This window comes from Littorina saxatilis, linkage group LG2 (assembly GCF_037325665.1).
Source record: "Littorina saxatilis isolate snail1 linkage group LG2, US_GU_Lsax_2.0, whole genome shotgun sequence".
NCBI lineage: Eukaryota > Metazoa > Mollusca > Gastropoda > Littorinimorpha > Littorinidae > Littorina > Littorina saxatilis.
The window spans coordinates 42,118,941-42,140,980 of NC_090246.1; the positions used below are offsets into that span (position 1 = coordinate 42,118,941).

The following is a 22,040-nucleotide window of genomic DNA, read 5'->3' on the forward strand; positions in this document are numbered from 1 at the left end:
AGAAGATAAAAAAAACACGGATTCGTCATACACAAGCGAATTCGATGTAATCCATTGTTTCTTTAACTGTGTACAACTGACGTAACAAAATGATGGTTTATTAGTTGAAATGTAACAATTGAACTAAGGCACCATATGTCACTTTCAAAGCTAAAAACGTTGTTTCCGATTGCTGTTGACCAAACAAGGACAACATCGTTTAAGACATTATTTTTTGCCAAAAAGGTGTTTTTAAACGCTACTCTTCTTTCCTTTCTGATTTCAGGAGGGGCCGGGCTGGTCGATTAATCTTTTTCTGTGTTTATTTGTTTTGCTTGCTACTTTTTCTCACTCACGTTAAAATAAGATATGGAACTATGGATGGGTGTTGTACCTTCCTTTTTGAAAGCTATGTCATTTTTACTTTCACTCTATCGACAGCTAGTCTTGGTCCAGTAAATATTGAACGCCAAATGTCCTGTTAGAATAAGTAAAATAAAATAAAATGAAATGAAATGAAAGGAGATAACATTTAGGTAAAAACAAAAAAGTATAAAATAAAATAAAGTAAGTTAAAATAAAATAAGTTAAATAGAAAATAAGGAAATAGGATAAAGAAAGTGTGTTGTCCTTTTCACTGGTAACTTGGACTGTCGTCTTGAACAAAAAGGCAAAGCAAAATAGCAGAAAAAGGTCGTTCCTTTTGGAAGAATGATGAGAAGAAGAATACAAAGAACAAGAAGAACTCAAAAGATCATGGAGATGAGAAGAGAGGTCGACGAGGTGAAGTACGTGGTTGGGCAAAAACACACTACATACGGTAGACTCAGAAAGCTGAAAGTATGGTGCAGCCAGACGGACAAATTTCATCAAAATGAATTAAAAACCTGTTTTATGTAGTTTAAAAGACGTTCAGTCACGCGGTTAAGAAATCCACAGCGCGTCTTCCGTATTTTCACCGGAAGATTTGATACGAAAAAGTCAATGTTTGTATTTATGTGATTTTGCAAGAAAACAGAAGTTCTCAAAATCACACAGAGAAAACTAAATACTTGGGTCTGTCTCAGCTTTAAGTAAGATTTTTCCCTTAACTCATGGCTGAAAAGGGTGTGTGTGTGTGTGTGTGTGTGTGTGTGTGTGTGTGTGTGTGTGTGTGTGTGTGTGTGTGTGTGTGTAACTGAAAGTTTGACAGATTGACTAAATGTATTAATTTCGCTTTACGCGACTTGTTGGTTATCAGGTATGGTCTGCTTATTTGTTAAGTTTAAACACGAGTGACCGTGATCACCAGAGGTCGTTTTAAGGAGCGCGGGCTGGAATAAAGCCCTGTTTTCCAGGTTCGAAAACAGACTCACTTGCTTTAAACAACGTCATCTGCATCCGTCGCAACCGTGGGGCAATGGGTCTGCGCCAGAGAGGATTATTCTCGTGTTTTATCGTGGCGGTGAGGTGACGCTGGAGGTTCCTCCCCAAGACACAGGCCTGGGCTGAGGTGTTATGGAAGACAGGCTGTAGTCAACGCAGCCCCCCCCTCCCCCCCCCCCCCCCCCCCCCGTGGTATGGAAGACAGGCTGTAGTCAACAAAGCCCCCCCCCCCCCCCCCCTGGTATGGAAGACGGGCTGTAGTCAACGCAGCCCCCCCCCCCCCTCTCTCACTCCAGGACACAGGCCTGGGCTGAGGTGGTATGGAAGACAGGCTGTAGTCAACGCATCCCCCCCCCCCCCCCCCCCCCCCCGTGGTATGGAAGACAGGCTGTAGTCAACGCTGCCCCCCCCCCCCCCTCTCTCTCTCCAGGACACAGGCCTGGGCTGAGGTGGTATGGAAGACAGGCTGTAGTCAACGCAGCCCCCCCCCCCCCCTGGTATGGAAGACAGGCTGTAGTCAACGCAGCCCCCCCCCCCCCCCCCCCGTGGTACGGAAGACAGGCTGTAGTCAACGCAGCCCACCCCCCTCTCTCTCTCCAGGACACAGGCCTGGGCTGAGGTGGTATGGAAGACAGGCTGTAGTCAACGCAGCCCCCCCCCCCCCCACCCCCCCCCCCCCCCCCCGTGGTTTGGAAGACAGGCTGTAGTCAACGCAGCCCACCCCCCCTCTCTCTCTCCAGGACACAGGCCTGGGCTGAGGTGGTATGGAAGACAGGCTGTAGTCAACGCAGCCCCCCCCCCCCCCCCCCCCCCCCGTGGTATGGAAGACAGGCTGTAGTCAACGCAGGCCCCCCCCCCCCCCCCCCCCCCGTGGTATGGGAGACAGGCTGTAGTCAACGCAGCCCCCCCCCTCTCTCTCTGTCCAGGACACAGGTATGGGCTGAAGTGTTATGGAAGACAGGCTGTAGTCAACGCTGCAGCCCCCCCCCCCCCCCCCCCTCTCCAGGCAAGGCAGCGGAGGTTTGAAATCAGGGTTTTTCTACCCTTAAACTGCCATCCCAGGCTATCGAGTTCCGTCTTTAAACAACGAGTTTGCCGAAAATCAATTTGATATCGGAAAAAAACAACCTGCCCTCTTGTCGAGGTAGCTAAGATTTATAATTATTTATATTTCACAGTTTGAAAATCCCTCTTAGCTTTCCTCTACCAATAGACGATGTTTGAATCAACTCGGGTTTTGGTGGGTTGCAAAAGAGTGAATGCTCTTGCTTTTATTGAGTCAAACTTTCCCACGTGACATTAATGAGGTTAGTCACTAGTGAGGGGTGTGTCTGAAACACATAGACAAGGAGCACGTGTAGAAAAAACTAGCCCTCGCTGAAAGCAAGAGTATTCATTCTTTCACAACCCATATAAACCTAACGGAATTATTTCTGGAGCGTCTATTGCCATCCACAAGTAAAGGTTGGTGAACACTCGACATAGTTTTAGGACTTTCACTTAGATCATTCTGAAATTTTGCGTATATTGACCTCTAATATTAAACACACGCACATCCACGCAGGCGCTCACTAACACACACACACACACGCACGTACGCACGAAAACACACACACACACACACACACACACACACACACACACACACAGAACACCTGAGTGTTGCGAAATGTCACTAATCGTACCGCAGACAATCACTTTTGTATTGCTAGCATCGCAATTCCTCGTTGTCAAAATACGCGTCATTCGCTTTTTGTCAGAAAGAGCAAAGGGGATAAAGTACATGTATAAAGCTTCGTGTCGCACATATGCAGATTGTATGCACTGATCTCCTATACGGCGGCGATGGTCGCCCTATGGCCAGCGTATCGATCACTTAGTAGGAATCAAATAATCCTCACTGGAGATAAAGCAGTGTCTGTGCGCCTGGCTTTGTGGTCTGAAACATTCACGGGCTGCGGCCGTCGGAAAACAATGACCATGGTCTCTAACACCCAAAAATGGACTCCGCGCTTGATAGACATAAGGAAGAGAGATACGCCCTTTTGGTGCACACTTTTCAAGGTGTCACATGTCGGAGGAAAAGAAGCAGGCGAGAATAAAGCATTTTTCAGTGTTAATTGACTGTGAATAATACGAAGGATCGAGTTAAGTATGATTTTTTCCCTCTGTAACCATGTAACGCATGGACATTTCGCTAAACACTAGTTAACAAAGTTGTGTAGTAAGAGTTCAAGCCCAAGTAATTACAGTAACGTTCAACGCTGTAACGTGCTCGCACACAACGTTCGGGCAATCAGTTACACCACAGTTCCAATACGCCTCTGTATTTTCGTCTGAAACTTTGATGAGCGACCGCCACATTTTGCCCAAAATGTGGCTAGTCAAATCCCCCGAACCAACCCCTGAGACTTTAGATCAAAGAGCATTTCGATCATCACTTTAAACCCGTTCATATCCCAGGCTTTCACAATCATTGTTGAATTCCTTAGGCAATATAGCATTACCAGTTGGTGTAAAACACGCTGAGGGCATAATTATCGTGTCAATACTCTATCGTCGTGTATTCTCCTAGCGTTTTCTGCGATGGTTATGTTGTATTTGGCGCTTGGACAATGATGCCAGTGTTATCATAATTAGAACACCTACATATTAGTTAACAATTGCATTGAGCAAAACGTTCGACATGGAAATAACCTCCTTCCTTGAATACGAGGGTCAACGCAGTCATAAAAAAAACCTTAAAGGTCATCCACATTGAAAAATGAAACTTTGCACAAAATATCTACATACTAAATGAAGTCGCATGCCGAAAATCTTTTTTCCGAAAAATGCTTCTTGTTTTTTATATTGAATAAAATCTACTTCGGATAACCTTTTGCACCTGTGAAAACCGCGCCCACGTGATCATTTGCCTCGTGACGTCAGCGTATGTAGTCAACAATGGCGGCGCTTATCTCGGATAGTGTTAGTTCTGAACCAAAACGAAGAAAAACTTCCAATGGCCTATATTGTGCGGTTGGGCGATGCACAAATAAACAAGCCGATGGCTACACCTTGCACCGCTTCCCGAAAAAAAAAACAGTCCGTGATAGGTGGGTACGTGCAAGAGAAAAGAGTAAACTTTGGCCCAAAGTGTGGGACACCGACTTCGTCGTCTGCGATTTGCCATGAACATTTCGAAGGTGACTGCTACCTTCCACGTGAGGCATTGATGAGAAGTTTCGGAATTAAAACAATAAGGACTCTAAAGCCTGGTTCAGTCCCAACCATCCATCGGGGATGTCACACGCGAAACACACAGATGAAGCGCGGTGCGTGTTTTCACATAAATATCGGTCAGTGTCAGCTTGACCCGTCCAGCTATCGCCCTGTGTTTGGGTTTGTAAACAACACGGCTGGCAGTGCCCACTGGTACGGTCAGTGTCAGCTTGACCCGTCCCGCTCCCGAGCTGTGTTTGTGTTCTATTTGTCGCATTATTATTATATTTTTTAATTTATTTATTTTGTTGGTAAATCACTAATTCTTTTTAGTATTTTCGTTTTAAATAAATACATTCAGGTGTGCATTATTTGGCCAAGTGTGTGTGTGCTCGAATAATGTCAAATTTGTGACATACTATGATCAATACTTGAATGCTTAATGTGTGTGTACTTTGAGCAAGTCTTTACAAGAACTGACTTTCAGTGGTAAATTAACTGTTAGCTACACATAGCTTTGTGGACTAATGATTGTGCTTTTCGTTATCTGAGAGGATGGGTGAATGTGCCTGTGAATGTTTATGTGTTGGTTATTGTTTACTTGAGACAGGATGGAAAGTAAATTTAACTTGGAGAAAAGAGTAAGTTGTTGAGTTTATTGGAAAAGTAAGTTGTGTACCGTAGAATTTGTTGTTATGTTGACAAAACAGTTTAAAAAAGAGCAGACCTGACTCTGCAAGTGATAACTTATAACTACTTGTTTCAATGACTTTGAGGTATGAGTGAGGTGAGACACCACCACACAATCCACATGTGAAATATATCTGACCGCTTTCGCTATCTCATGGTGACACAAAAACAAAGGTGGATGTGACAATGGCAGTATTAACTTGTTTTTGTTAGTTAAATTCGTATACACATTTGAAAATCATAAAAAGCTGTGAACACTCCCCACCCACCCCCATGCTCCTTGCACACAAAAATATACCAACTACACTATGCATGTTACAAACTACATGATTTTACTGTTGCACTTCTGTATCTTAAATATAAATAAATAAACACACTTTTTCAAATCAATGTGTGGCACAAGCTGAACCAACTACAAACACACATCAAAATAGTTTTCTCGTCAATGTAATAATAATATTTATTTTCTCGTCAATGTAATAATAATATTTAATCACAATGACAATGTATTATCAATAAAATTGGAACACATAAGGATGCAAAAATGGGCTGATGCTGTCATATAATGTAATATTACTCTGGGTCCCTATAACCCACGTACTGCCCATCTGCACTAGGAAACTGTTCTCTAATTCTTGCAACCGCACAAGCTGGTAAGGTGACCCTGATGTCTCTCCCCAGCCATTTCCAGACCCACCGCACAAGCATGCGGTAAGCTACATACCGATACCGCCTGGAAAGAAAAACAAGCATACAGTATTAATGACAGTATCAATCAATCAATCAATATGAGGCTTATATCGCGCGTATTCCGTGGGTACAGTTCTAAGCGCAGGGATTTAAAAAAAAAAATTTATGCAATTTATATCGCGCACATATTCAAGGCGCAGGGATTTATTTATGCCGTGTGAGATGGAATTTTTTTTACACAATACATCACGCATTCACATCGGCCAGCAGATCGCAGCCATTTCGGCGCATATCCTACTTTTCACGGCCTATTATTCCAAGTCACACGGGTATTTTGGTGGACATTTTTATCTATGCCTATACAATTTTACCAGGAAAGACCCTTTTGTCAATCGTGGGATCTTTAACGTGCACACCCCAATGTAGTGTACACAAAGGGACCTCGGTTTTTCATCTCATCCGAAAGACATATAACGTGCGCCACACACAAGACCCTTTTGTCAATGGTGGGATCTTTAACGTGCACACCCCAATGTAGTGTACACGAAGGGACCTCGGTGTTTCGTCTGATCCGAAAGACTAGCACCCACCACCTAGGTTAGGAAAGGGGGGAGAAAATTGCTAACGCCCTGACCCAGGGTCGAACTCGCAACCTCTCGCTTCGGAGCGCAAGTGCGTTACCACTCGGCCACCCAGTCCACAGTACACAAAGTGTACAATCAGGATACTTGAAAACATTCCCCATATTGCTTTGCTCAGAATTAGCACATGCGAATAAATGAATTGTCTTGAAATAAAAATGAATATCTGACAATTAATTTTCATTTTTTTATTTTATTGTTATTTGTTTTTGCACATCTATGACATAAACCTATTTATAGTATCATGATTACAATTCTAAAAAAATAATAACTTACTCATTAGCATCCTGTATAGCCCTCCCATACTGCTGGTTGTACCAGTGATAGCATGTCTCCAAGACATAGTGGTCCAAGCACACTGATCTGAAGCCAGGGTGGTCAGTGATGCAGCCCACCCCTGTGCTTACTGTCAGTGATTCCATTTCTGGAATTTCTTGACAACAGCGGCATTCTCGGATTGAGCCCATGCCTGCACAGTTTGCGCACTGACACCTGCACACACAAAATTTGATACAAGTTTAGTTCAAATTCTCTGCAGTCTACAAACTCACACAAAAAAATTGATCTACTAAGGCAGTAAAACAACTGAAATGGACAAATTCACAACCAATGGTAGTGACCATTATGTCTAGACAAAACCATAATAAATTGTTATTCCATTGGAACATTGGTATATCCATACGTGTACTGATTTGGCTAGTTTTAGTTTTGGGGACTGCTACTAGCAATGATTGAGTGGGCATACTGACTACTCAGTAGGATGATGTTTTGACTAAAATTATAATCAGGAATGCGCATCACTTTCTGGCATGCATGAATTGCATCAAGGGTAAAAGAAGACATCGCACAAACTTTACAAATTACTGACTGCAAAACAAGCTCTACCAGAATCGATTCTATAATAGGAATATATACGAGGAAGAGTCTCACAATCACTGAATCAGTGGTAGTTTCTTACCAGTTGGTGGACATCAAACGATCGAGAGACTCGCTAAAATCGTCTCTGTCGGGTGTTTCCTCAACCTCAGCATCGGACAGCTCAGGTTCAAACTGGTATGGTTGAAGATCGTGTTCATTCAAAACCTCAAAATCACTACTGTAGCACGATAGTTCCAGTGAAGAAACGCTGCTTGTTTCACTGTTTTCTTCATTGTCTGCCATTGCCAATACAGCTGCTGACGTCACTGCGAGGGGAGATCAGCCATGGCTGCGTTTTAGATTCTTACTTCCCTTACCCTTAATTGCAGGTATGAAAACCCACTTTCATTGATCGATATCTATTAAACCAAAGGACTTTGCTTGCCAATATTTTGCATCTGGTACTATTTAGTAATGTTCTCTCAGCAGAATTTTTTTGACCGAGCAATGTGGTTGACCTTTAAAGGCCGAGGTCCAACAGGCCAGAAATCCCATGGGTATAGGCGGAGCCTCTTTCCTGGGATTGGTGGCTGAGTGGCAGGTCTCGCGTTACTCTCAACTGCCAGAGCTGTCTATTTTTGACCACAGCGGTCAGTAAGCGTGAGAAGATAACACAGCTGCGCTGCGCCCGCTCGTCAGCTGTGAAACCATACGCTACGGATAACGGGTTTTGGTGCTAGAACTGAAGATTTGTGAGTGTGTGTGTGACTGACGATTTTATTCATTCCTCGTAATAGTAGCAGTAGTAGTGTGTGTGTGTGTGTGTGTGTGTGTGCGTGCGTGTGCGTGCATCTAATTTATTAATCCATCTCTCACTCTCTCTCGCGATAAAACACACACACACACACACACACACACACACACACACAAACATACACTGACACACACATGCGCGCGCATGTTCTCACGTATACCTTCTTTCATTTCAATAACCTATAAATAAAGAGAAAAAAAAGAGTTTGAATCAGTGAGCTTGTAAACAAACTTTTAATCGTATTGTGTGTGCTCGTATGACGTTAAAAACATCCTGGCGGGAAATGCGGTACAACATCAAAGGTCAGTTCAAAATAATAGTAGGGTAAAAAAAAAGGTTGTTGGACACACACACTTCTCTCTCTCTCTCTCTCTCTCTCTCTCTCTCTCTCTCTCTCTCTCTCTCTCTCTCTCTCTCTCTCTCTCTCTCTCTCTCTCTCTCTCTCTCTCTCTCTGTTTTACGCGGAAAAAGCGTAACACTGATGCAGAACAGTAATACATGCCGGGGAGTGAATGTAAACGTAATAACATAGGTTAAAGTACAGCTATAATATTATTGCATCATGTACACTTGGGAGTGTATTATTGTTCTTCACACTGTGAGATTACTTCTGCAGTACACAACACTCTTCTCATGCAGGTCCCGTTATCTTGTTGACACAACTGTGTAACAGAAAGTGCCAGCAGATGCTTTGGCAGGGCTGGCATGCGTCTGGACCCCCTGAATTCAGTTACTGTTTACAGAGCTAAATCTGTTGACCAGACACATTTTACTAGGAAGTCCTTAGTCAAAAATTTGGCGCGAATATTTAACTCTATGTCATGTTGGTTGATCGTTTTCCGGCACTAAGGGTTATCCCATTGTGAAGGGTGGGGTAGAGCCTCTTACATTGGACATCCTTGCAAGTGCAATTCATGGTATGATGGAGATGCTTCTTTACCCATCCAAATTGGATTCTTCCAAACGGTCAGCTGGTCGACGAATCTTGCAGGCGAAGAGAAGAAAATTTGGAGGGAACCGTTATTCTAAGCCGTGAAGCAAGCGTTCGGTCATACAAAGGTTTTTCATCATGGCTAAGAAAAAAAGATTTGTTGTGACTGTGGAACTTTCGTCGGATGAATTAGACAGGTTGGAGGCATTTTTCCAGCAAAGTGATGTTGACTTTGATATTTCTGTTGATACTGATTCTGCGGGATCGACTAGTTATTCACAAATATCGGAATGTGCAGCCAACCCGGACCCGCCTTTTTATATTCCCGCGCTGGAGGGACGAGAAAGGTGTCCGTTTTGTTTTGCACAGCCCTGTGTGACGCATGAGGACTTTCGTCAAGGATGGTGGCCGATGGAAAATGTTGAACCACACCAGAAAAATCATCTGTACAGAAAAGACCTGTACAGAACATTCTGGACAATGCTTTACCACCGAGGAGTCTGGAATCTACCTGAATACATTGTGAAGAAAGAAAACGCATTGGAGCTCGACGCACACAGAAGGAAATTTGTATGGAGTAAAGATAGAGACAAACGCGACATCATGCCGAACTGTGTGATATCTCTTATACGGACATGGTTCCCAAATCCAGCTTGCACCGCCTACATGGGTCATTTGTGGGAATAGACAGAAGTCGTCAAGACCTGTAACGCTCGTGTGTTTTTTTTAATGCCTGCATTCCATTTATGTTTGCAAAAAGGTTGAACTGAATGTTCGTGTGTGTGTGTCTCGGTTGAGAAGTAGATCCTGATGTTTTCAAAACAATTTTAAATTTCCTTTTCATGGTCATCTCAACACGAAAATCATAACTTACAGGGCGTATAAAACAAAAAAAATATTATGTTCACAAATTAAAAATAAAAACGGACAAAAAGTAGCAGGAAGAATTCAGATGAACACTGGATATAAAAAGCGGTCAACTCTGTGCTTTCTCAGTGCTCAACGAACGTTGGTGTTAGGTATCAGCTCCAGCGGCAGTGACCGGAACGTTGGGGTCGTACGCCATCTGGATGACGTATTCCAGGTGGTGGGTGCTTACAGCAGGAACTATTTTTAGGATTCGGACGTTGCCTACGGCTATCATTGGCGCCGCCCACTTTGGTTGACTGACAGCCGTTTGATTTTGAATTCAAACTTGGTGAGTGAGAATTTTTTTTCTCAAAAAGCATGTTAGAAGGTTGTTTGTGATAAAATTTTGAACTGCATGTGTAGTGTTCATGCAGATGTAATCACTCGCACAATTTTGTGATTGTTGTTGTACTGCTGCCGTCGTACTTTACAAAAACTTGGTTCAAACGAGAGCTCGTTCCATCAAAGCACCCAATCACAAACTGGTCGTGGCACGCGCCAGTCTGCTTTTATACCCGCTGCTCGGTTAGCTGTAGTAGCAGGCGCTTGTGGGACATCAAGAGACGGTTTGGTCCTGCAAATGCATATTAGCTTACTCACGTTGTTAATAACAGTTTTTCAACTTCTACCACAACCTCTCCCATTTCCCGTTACAAGGAGTAGAACATATCGCAGGAACAATTCTGTTCAAACCTACAACTACTTTCACTACTCAGTGGACTTCCGATACAACCCTCAGGGCTGGACTTGGTGTATGAGAGGGAGGGGCTTCAAAATGAGGCAGGGGTACTTGGGCTGGTGAGGCAAGGGGGTCTGAATACTGTCGAAATGTAGCATTTGGAATGGGTACTTTGGGTCTCTCCTTTAGAACAAAAATGTACATCTGCCGGGTAAGCGGGGGGGTGGGAGGGGGGCGGGGCTTCCGGAACCAAGGACCCCCCACCCCTCCCCCTGTTCCAGCCCTGACTTTCATGAGATGCATCAAGCAAACAAAAAGATGCTTGGGGGTCGGCGTGAGCCACTTTTCGGTGCCATTTTGACTTCGACTTTTAATGTATGTTTCAGTGGTGAACTGTTTTGGTTCAGTTATGTTGTACAATGTCGCAGGGTGTTATTCTCTTGATATCAGCTATGCTTTCAAAAGGTCATTTAAAAGTGGTTTAATTGTAGACAGCCTGAGCATCAGTATTTGTATTTTGTTACTTATTTATTCATGTAGGTATTTATGTAAGCTTATTTATTTACCTAGAATTGACTGAATTTATATTAAAAAGAAATTTAAACAACTTACCCCTAACCCGTTGTTATTTGATGTATTTCTTTGGATTAAGCGTCCTAAATACGGACCAGAGTCAACTATCCTCGAAACTCAGAATGAGAATCCTCGACATATTGATATCGTCATTAAATAATTGCACGACAAGCTCTTTCATGGAGCCCTTGACCTTAAACTTGGCCCCAAAGGCATGGTGATACATGAAACATTGTAACCTCACAGCCGATCGCTCATAGGTCAAACTCTTCAGCAGACTCGACCTTCTGTCTTTTCAAACAAGTGTGCTCGGCGTAACTTCGATAACCAAATATGGATCTATGCCAAAATCATGCTATGCACAGGCTGATCGCACAACAGTTCGCTGAAGCAGAGAAAACAACATGAATATGTTGAGATTCCGACTATTAACGTTACGAAATCAAGAATTTCTTTTATTATAGAGAGGTAAGTTTACGAAACTTCGTTTAATTATGGACAAAATGTTGTGTTCGTCTATAGTTAATCAATCAATATCAACATGAGGCTTATATCGCGCGTATTCCGTGGGTACAGTTCTAAGCGCAGGTATTTTTTTAAATTTTTTTAAATTTTTTTTTTTATGCAATTTATATCGCGCACATATTCAAGGCGCAGGGATTTATTTATACCGTGTGAGATTGAATTTTTTTTACACAATACATCTGATCACGCATTCACATCGGCCAGCAGATCGCAGCCATTTCGGCGCATACCCTACTTTTCACGGCCTATTATTCCAAGTCACACGGGTATTTTGGTGGACATTTTTATCTATGCCTATACCATTTTGCCATGAAATACCCTTTTGTCAATCGTGGGATCTTTAACGTGCACACCCCAATGTAGTGTACACGAAGGGACCTCGGTTTTTCGTCTCATCCGAAAGACTAGCACTTGAACTCACCACCTAGGTTAGGAAAGGGGGGAGAAAATTGCTAACGCCCTGACCCAGGGTCGAACTCGCAACCTCTCGCTTCCGAGCGCAAGTGCGTTACCACTTGGCCCCCCAGTTAAACATTTTATAAACTTACCTCTCTTGTTTGTGTTTTTGTTTTGAATCTGTTACATAACCCATTCGTTGTGTTGTTCAGCAGGCAACAGGAATACTGCTCATTTGTCCTGGGACTTAGAGAAGTAAATCCGAATTCAATTTGGTTTTAGTGCTGGTTTTAGGTAAACAAAAATTAAATAAGTTTGCATTTCTTTTGAAGTGGGGGAGGGGGGAGAGGGAGCTATGTCTGTATGCCCTTCTCGCGAAATATCCCTGATTGAGACCGCATGTTTAGTAACAAGTCATTCATTAACTTAAACACCCCCCCCCCCCCCCCCCCCAACAACTGCTTGCCTACCACTCCGGCAAGAGGTCAGTGCAACAAGTAATCTTTTTACGTAAAACTCCTCGACAGGAAAGCCTGTTTGCCAACTAAAGCTACATCAGAAACAAAGTTAAGTGCTGAAAAAAAAGTTCATTCAGGACAACCAGTTACGTGGAGTAACTTGTGTTATGACTGTTGTGTCCTCTTTTCCACCGTCTGTCCAAAAAATGTTAGATATCCCCCCTCCCCCCCCCCCCCCCCCCCCCCCCCCCCAAGCACTATGAAAACAAAGAAGGAGGGTTAAAAACGGCAGTCGAAGGGGGAGTTAGGATCAAGGTGATGGAGAGCAGCAAGTCAATGAGGCAGAGAGTTCCACTGGGAGAGGCCAGCCAGGCTAGGCTGCTCGCTAAGTTTGCTTAATGCGGCGGGCGTCACTTCACTTATTGGAACGGCCTACTTTACTTCCTGTCACCCGGCCTCTGACCTTTTTTGCTCCTCGCCAGCAACGCCCCTGTCGCTTGTGTCACGGCGAGTAGGCTGATTAGAATTATTGATTGGATTATTTTATTAGTGTAAGAGGGGTGCGGGGTGTGTCGTGGTGCCACTGACTTGTTTCCATTTGGACTTGTTTTGAATGGAACATTTGTTTCGGCGTGTAGTGCCCTGTGTAGCTGTGGGGGTGGAGGCACACGGGCCGAATTCGTACCTATTACCCCATTATAGAATATCCCCAAACAAGCATCCCACGAAACCCGGTGTCGATCATTATCTCGTTTTTCTGACAGGAATTTAGTTCATTTCAAAGTCTCTTGGCAACTCAGTTCAGTCGAGTATAAGAGTCTGGAATGATTTTGATGAAGCGTACACTCTAAATTTTATGACACATTTTTGCACACTTTTTCTGATCACAATATGTATACAAGTGTTCAAACTAACATTTAGAGTGTCAACAATGTGTTCACCATGAGCAACGTTTGCTATCTGAACACTTCCAAACCCTTTTGTCAAACAGCGATGACATTTTTCAGCACAGTCCAGCGCAAGGTGAACACATGTGTGTTCAAAGAGTGTTCGCGTCAGTTTCATTCGACACTGTGTGTTCGGGGCTGTTTTTCATTGAATATTTTGATTGCAAACATTAATCATGATCATTAACACTTGAAAAATCGATTGCAGCCTGATGCAATTATGATTTCTTAGTATTTATATCGTTTATCTTTCCGTCCTGAACATAAGATTAGTGCCAGTGGCTGCGAAGCGCTTCAAAATGCAATTTAAAGCAGTTGATACACGTGGACCTGGCTATTTTTAGCAATCTAAAAAAATGTATCTTTTTCAAACAAATGCATTAAAAATCGTGCACAAAAAGGGAAAGTGTGTGTGCGCGCCTGTGTGTGTTTTTAACCTGAGACAAATGTCGCCAATGTTTTTACACGAGTGACGTCAAATAAACGATGTTATCATATATATATATTATCTGAACCAGATATTGTGGAATACTTTTGTCAATAAAAACGACTTTTTTTTGCTCGAAATCATGTGATTGAAAGTCCTTCTCAATTGTATGGCAGTGATAGTGAGAGTATTCTAAAAGTGTTCTGTGACTATGGTCTGAACACTTATGAGTGTTAAAAACTGGTTACAGCAGGGTAAACATTGTTTAGTGTTCATATGGTGAACCAGCTTTACATGTAACAGTGTGTTCACAAGTGGTTACACAAAGTGTGTTAAAAAGTGGAACACTTCGATTTTGAGTGTACATAAGCCTACGCGTGCAAACTATGACTCCGATCGAATAGGTTGACTTTAATTTTGTATTACAACTAGACTCTTTGTTATTTTGAAAAAGATGCGGCAAATGGTTATATCTAGGTCGATTTTCTGATAGATTGGTTGATACTTTGAAACTGTAGAAAGCCCGTTGTTTTATTGTGCATTAAGCATATTGCTTACAACGACAAAAACATAAACCATGAACACTTAAAAAAAAAGTGACTTTTGTTCCTTGTTTAATTTAGATAACGCAGTTATATATCGCGCTATCATTTTGCAAACCGGTATTTCTCACCCGGTACAAATGATGGCTCATCAGATTGAAACCAAATATTTTCTAAAGCGTGAAATTGTACCGTGAAAAAAGCAGATTTAAAAAAAAATGTTCTAATCATCATAGATTATTATCAGTCTAGAAAAAGCAAGTCAAACTAACCCAAACCAAAGCAACGAAAGCTGACACAATACACAAAGTAACCCGTAGACAGACAAGCAAACAGACGACTCGTAGTCAAACACAGACACACACGAGAGCAGTATATCCTCGTATTGCTGTGTACCAAATCACAGCTGACAGAAAATATAACATGAAATAAAATAGGATAAACGACTGTGGAACGTTGGTCTATTTTGCTCATGCAAAACCGATCCAGACAAACTGATTCGGGGCGTGCTGGAAATTCCAATTTCGCTTCGTTTGATTACGTTTTATGACCCTAAGACAATGGAATATCTACTCCCTTGCTTCTTTCGTTTCTCTGTCTGTCAAGCTCGTCGCATCTACGCAAATATGTCAGACTTAGTTTAAGGTACTGTCCGCAAACAATCATCGGTTTGTTGGGCAGGCAGTAACTGTGTAATCTTTGATGAGGGGAACAAACTTATAAATTGTCCTGTCAAAGTTCTTTGAAGAATGATTCGTCTTGGCGGAGTGATTTGCGATGTGGGACCAAACAGTCCAACAGGGTTAAGTGCGGGACAGCGGTGTGTATCTGGGCCAACTTATCCAGACGATACGCAATAGCGAAACAGTTAAAACTATTGGTGTCGGAGGGGGAAAATGTGAGCGGGTTGAAGATCTCTTGGGATCCATGTGAGGGTGTTTTTTGTTTGTTTGCTTAAGTTATTTGTCTGCCTGTCTGTTTATTTGTTTATTTGTCTATTGAATTGTGTGTGGGTAAAGTACCTCGTCGTTTAAAAGTATTTTCAGCGTGTACAAAAATCTGAATATGTGGTATGTTATCCCCGAGTACGCAGTACTAGGGTCCAACAGACTTTAATTGTGTGTGTGTGTGTGTGTGTGTGTGTGTGTGTGTGTGTGTGTGTGTCTGTCTGTCTCGACTTAACAGCTTATTGCTGGGAAACTACTGGGCGCAGTTCGTTCAAAAGTTGATACACTAACTTGATAATAGGTCCGATTGATCGTATTAAAACTTCATAATGTTACCTGGGACCTAAATGCCCCAAAAAACACAAAAGCCACTCTTAACGGTGGGAGTTTTTGCGGTGGGAGGCTGGTCGCTTTGCGAACAGCCTGAACTAAAGGGGAGACTTGAGCGGCAAACACGTCACGCAGTGCAAGCCAGACAACGGGTGAGGAAATGGTCTCGGCAAAGAAATTACAATGCAGGGTTTGGTCTCGGTGAAAGAGAGAGTCTATGGCCAAAATGATCCGGGTTCGATTCCCGGCATGGGCGTTCTATTTTTTTTAATTTTTTTAATTCTTGTTTACTATTGTTTATTATGAACGTTTTAATGTTTAATTTTACTCTAATAGTTTTTTTAATTGTGTAAAATAAATAAATATTTTTTTTTTTTAATTTATTTTTATTTTTTTAATCCAAATGACCCGGGTTCGATTCCCGGCATGGGCGCTCTATTTTTTTTTTAATTGTTTTTTTAATTCTTGTTTACTATTGTTTATTATGAACGTTTTAATGTTTTATTTAACTCTAATAATTTTTTTAATTGTGTAAAATAAATTAAAAACATTTTTTTTTTAAATCCACGTGCACAAGACAAAAACTTTCATACTGGGGGAGCGAGCCAGTCTGAAGAGTACTCGGGTCCAGCGCCAGCGTTTTTTATCCCCGAGTACGCAGTAAGAGGGTCCTGCAGACTTTAATTGTGTGTCTGTCTGTTCGTCTCGACTTAACAGCTTATTGCTGGGAAACTACTGGGCGCAGTTCGTTCAAAAGTTGATACACTAACTTGATAATAGGTCCGATTGATCGTATTAAAACTTCATAATGTTACCTGGGACCTAAATGCGAAATAAATCGCAAAAGCCACTCTTAACGGTGGGAGTTTTTGCGGTGGGAGGCTGGTCGCTTTGCGAACAGCCTGAACTAAAGGGCAGACTTGGGCGGCGAACACGTCACGCAGTGACGAGAAAAGCATGATTTCAGTGCAAGCCAGACAACGGGTGGGGAAAATGGTCTCGGCAAAGAAATTACAATGCAGGGTTTGGTCTCGGTGAAAGAGAGACAGAGAGCACGAGAGAGTCTATGGCCAAAGTGATCCGGGTTCGATTCATTTTGTGCACATGTGTTAGTGTTACTGTTTGTGTGTGTGTGTGTGTGTGTGTGTGTGTGTTTGTGTGTGTGTGTGTGTGTGTGTGTGTGTGTGCATGAGTCTGTACTCGTGTGTGTGTGTGTGTGTGTGTGTGTGTGTGTGTGTGTGTGTGTGTGTGTGTGTGTGTGTGTGTGTAAGAAAGAAAGAGAGAGAGGGAGGGAGTGAGGGAGAGAGTGTGTGCGTGTGTATGTGTGTGTGTGTGTGTGTGTGTGTGTGTGAATGTCGCGAGCGTTTTTTATCCCCGAGTACGCAGTACTAGGGTCCTGCAGACTTTAATTGTGTGTCTGTTCGTCTCGACTTAACAGCTTATTGCTGGGAAACTACTGGGCGCAGTTCGTTCAAAAGTTGATACACTAACTTGATAATAGGTCCGATTGATCGTATTAAAACTTCATAATGTTACCTGGGACCTAAATGCGAAATAAATCACAAAAGCCACTCTTAACGGCGGGCGCGATTCGCGGTGGGATAGAACAGCCGTTCGGCTGATAAACCGCCCAGCCAGCGACACCACACCAGGCTTTGCGTGCTTTGCGTGCGTGTACCACTGCGCGAGGACTATAGGCATTTGAGTTCACTGGCGATTGTCAGATTTGTTGGCTTGGAGGAAAGCGTTTCCGACTATGGCCAAAGAGATCCGGGTTCGATTCCCGGCATGGGCGGTCTATTTTTTTTTTTAAATTCTTGTTTACTATTGTTTATTATGAACGTTTTAATGTTTTATTTTACTGTAATAATTTTTTTAATTGTGTAAAATAAATAATTTTTTTTTAAATTTTTTTTTTTAATCCAAGTGATCCTGGTGGAAAGCGATTCGTCTATGGCCAAAGTGATCCGGGTTCGATTCCCGGCATGGGCGGTCTATTTTTTTTTTAATTCTTGTTTACTATTGTTTATTATGAACGTTTTAATGTTTTATTTCACTCTAATAATTTTTTTAATTGTGTAAAATAAATAAATAAAAAAATTTTTTTTTTTAAATCCAAGTGATCCGGGTTCGATTCCCGGCATGGGCGGTCTACTTTTTTTAAATTTTAATTCTTGTTTACTTTTGTTTATTATGAACGTTTTAATGTTTTATTTTACTCCAATAATTTTTTTAATTGTGTAAAATAAATAAAAAAATTTTTTGTTTTTGTTTAAATCCACGTGCACAAGACAAAAACTTTCATACTGGGGGAGCGAGCCAGTCTGAAGAGTACTCGGGTCCAGCGCCAGCGTTTTTTTATTAAATAATAAGACGGTGATACTTCATTCTTTATTTCTAGCTTTTGTTGCGAGAAAAAGAGACGAAAGAAAAACGCTCTTCTTACCTTTATTCTCTTCCTTCAAATGATCCAATAATGGGTGCCGTGTTCTTCATTCTTAAAACTTGCAAAGTGTCTGTTCTCAGGACGAAATGGTGAGTGCGCATTAAAGTTTGTGGACCGAGTTAGTGTTTTCCGCTGTATTCTTCAGCATATTCCAAAATGTTTTTGATTGATTTTAGGTCTTGACTTCATGTTGGCCAGTGTACACCAACATCAACACTGTCTTGCAGGCGACAAGTTACCTTCCTTCTCTCCCTCTTTACACGAAAGAGTAACATGAAAATGACATCGAATAAACGCTTCGGTGCAAGCGCACCAATAATCGAGGAGAAATCAAGTCGGTGGACGTACTCGTAATAAACAGTGCCATAACAGGGGGAAGAAGAATGATTTTGTCAGCAGTGTACACGAAAATCTAACATAGTTGCTCATCTTTAGAAACACCTGTGAACTGACAGAGAGACGGGCAGGCAAGACCGACAGGTAGACAGGCAAACATAAACAGACAGAAGTTCTCTCTAATTCTGTCTCTTTATCTCGCTGCCCCTGTCTGTCTGTCTCTCTAACTCTCAAACGCCATTTCTTCGCCTTAAAGACAAAGAATGCGTCTTATGTCTTAGCTTCTTTTCAGCGAAGACCCTGTTCTTTTGTAAAACATTCATACGTGCCGGATCGGGATCCTACTTTGTTTTCTTTACAATGGCCCGAAACAGTGTGAACGTTAGTGTTTTGATATTTTCATCAAAAAGCTGTCTGAGAGAGAATGACAATTATAAACAACCAAAACCCCGCTTGTCCATTAGATGTGTTGTATACTGACAGTCAGCTCAAAGGGTTTTTATTAAAATCATTTCTACAAGATCACCCATGAAAAGCAAACAGAAGAGCATAAAATCAGAGTGAATCTATGTCAAGACAGGAAACCAAGGCACTGAAAGAGGAAAAAGATGAGACGCAGAAAGAAGGAAGAAACTGGAGGAGAGGGTACCTAGCTAGTTCTATTTTGAGTGAAGTCAAAGTACATATTGATCTTTTACTGAAGTTAAGTCACGGTCCTTATTATGAAATGCTAAACTTGTCTGAGGGAGAAAAAGGCTAGTGTTGGTGTGACGGCCCTTCATCAGTAGAGACGTGATTGTGAACACAGGGATTGGCTTAGTTCATCCTCTGTCTTTCTGAAATGACACTGGCACCGTCGTGACTATCGTCTGTGTGACTTTGCTTTGACCTCGACCGTTAACGTTCAGATTGTAACACAAACATCAAAACAGTAATTTATATTTAGTCTTGAATGCTAACTGCTGATCAGTACACATGCCGTTAACGCGCACACGAACATATGCACACACAGGCACGCGTACACGCACTCTGGCACACACACACACACACACACACACACACACACACCATTTACCAACATGCAACAGGCATACGTTTGGACGAACACAGGCACATTCACACCCTCATCCAGGTATAGAGAAGAAAACTGTAGACCGTTCAAATGTTATGAGCTAAAGAATAAAAGAGGATGCAAAATGAAACTTGTGTAGAAAAGGATAGCAATGTCAAAAGGAACTCAGGATCATGCGCTAGCAAATACACGGCCTCGTTTAAGCACCAACAAACCCAAAAAGAAGCAGAACAGCGACTGTTCGTCCACATCAATCAATCAATCAATATGAGGCTTATATCGCGCGTATTCCGTGGGTACAGTTCTAAGCGCAGGTTTTTATCCCAGCGAAGCTGGAGTTATCCTATATACGTGAGAGAGACACCCGTGAGATAATAATCGTTCAAATCACACGTGTGTATATCATGTAAATGAGGTCATGTCAAGCAAGTCTGGCAGGGACCTGTTTTTCCACTGCTTATGATGCCAAAGTCACCGAGACAAACGTCATTATAGAAACACAAATTGCGCTCGCTAATTACCCTCGATGAATTTTTAGAACTAACACGTCACGCCACACTTTCAGAGTGACGTTTCTTTGCTTTGACGTAATAGATTGCACGAGGCTTTAGAAGAGATCGAGGTTCCAAAACAAGCGTCTTCAATTTAGCTGCCTCGAATGCAGGACATTTTCAGTAAAATACACGTAAGTACAGTATGTAGGATAAACAGAATACTACATGGTTTGCTGTTCCGTACCAGATTTACACTCGTTGCTTTTTCAAATAGTGAACAGCTCGCTTTCGCTCGCAGTTCAATATTTAAAAAAACCAACTCGTGTATATCTGGTACGACACAGCAAGCCATGTAGTATTCTCCATGTATCCCACGAACGCTATACTGTAATCGACTTGAGAAATTTTCATACCGATAATCTATATATATATACGACTTGTGTCTGTGTGTCTGTGTGTCTGTTCGGGATGCACGGCCAAAGTTCTCGATGGACCTGCTTCAAATTTGGTGGGCATATTCAGCTAGACCCCGGACACAACCTGGTCGATGAGAATTTTCAACACGTGCTCTCAGCGCGCGGCGCTGAACCGATTTTGGTTTTTCTGTTCATTTCACCATTCCCAGTAACTCTTCCTTATCTTCTCCAATGTTTTGCGTTTATCTCCCTTCCTTCGTGTGGCGTCAATCCATATTCCCGTTACTACGTTACTATTTTTAGAAGGTCACTGCACGTTACTATTTTTAGAAGGTCTCCAGTGTTTTGCGCGTTTATCTTCGTGCGCCGGCGAAGCCGGCGTACACCCGGGTCCCAGGCGCAGCCTGGTATTCGGCTCTACTTCTTCCCGGCGAAGCCGGTACCCGGCGAAGCGGGTAATCATCTAGTACATGATAAAGAAGGATTCTTTGTGCCCGGCTACGGGCTACAGTTGAAGATGGAAGTTCACCAAAAATTGGGACCATACTAACAAAAATACGGTGGGTGCAATAGGCGCCCCCATTTTTTGAGCAAACGCCACCCAAGGCCGCTTTGGACGGGTAGAAATTCTGTAGTTTCCAAGTTTATTTGTGTGTGGTTATCCAAGACTATGGATAAAGCTCGCGTAAGAAGATTACGTCACGGTCAAAAGTCTTTGACGTCAATTAATGCATCATGACGTCATGCCTCCCTGTAGTCTTTTTCTCTCGCGCGGTGTGTGTGTGTGTGTGTGTGTGTTCATTTTGTGCACATGTGTTAGTGTGTGTGTGTGTGTGTGTGTGTGTGTGTGTGTGTGTGTGTGTGTGCGCGTGCATGAGTCTGTACTCGTGTGTGTGTGTGTGTGTGTGTGTGTGTGTGTGTGTGTAAGAAAGACTGAGAGAGAGGGAGAAAGAGTGTGTGTGTGTGTGTGTGTGTGAATGTGTGTGTGCATGAGTTTGTGTGTATGTTTGTGTGTGTATGAGTGTGTATATGTGTTTGTTTGTAAAGGTGTGTGTGTCCGTCTGTCTATGTGCGTATTTGTTTGTTTGTTTGCCACGAAGGGCCATAATTATCAGGGCGGTGCTGCTTTGAGATATAACGTGCGCCACACACAAGGCAGAAGTCGCAGCACAGGCTTCATGTCTCACCCAGTCACATTATCATGACACCGGACCAACCAGTCCTAGCATGCACTAACCCCATAATGCCAGACACCAGGCGGAGCAGCCACTAGATTGCCAATTTTAAAGTCTTAGGTATGACCCGGCCTGGGTTCTAACCCACGATCTCCCGATCACGGGGCGGACGCCTTACCACTAGGCCAACCGTGTATGT

General features: G+C 42.6%; 2 protein-coding genes across 2 annotated transcripts in view; one reads left to right on the forward strand and one right to left on the reverse strand.

Moving 5' to 3' along the window:
• Window positions 1–22,040, forward strand: part of LOC138959030 (sensorin-A-like) — a 51,099-nt gene that overhangs the window by 12,594 nt on the left and 16,465 nt on the right. The gene's annotated exons all lie outside the window — the stretch shown is intronic.
• Window positions 4,628–8,104, reverse strand: LOC138959029 (P2X purinoceptor 7-like). Its single transcript, XM_070330393.1, has 3 exons — window positions 7,525–8,104; window positions 6,843–7,058; window positions 4,628–5,968 (listed from the first exon to the last, which is right to left on the reverse strand). Exons 1-3 carry the CDS (start codon window positions 7,725–7,727, stop codon window positions 5,809–5,811), a joined length of 579 nt encoding a protein of 192 aa, XP_070186494.1. The 5' UTR covers window positions 7,728–8,104; the 3' UTR covers window positions 4,628–5,808.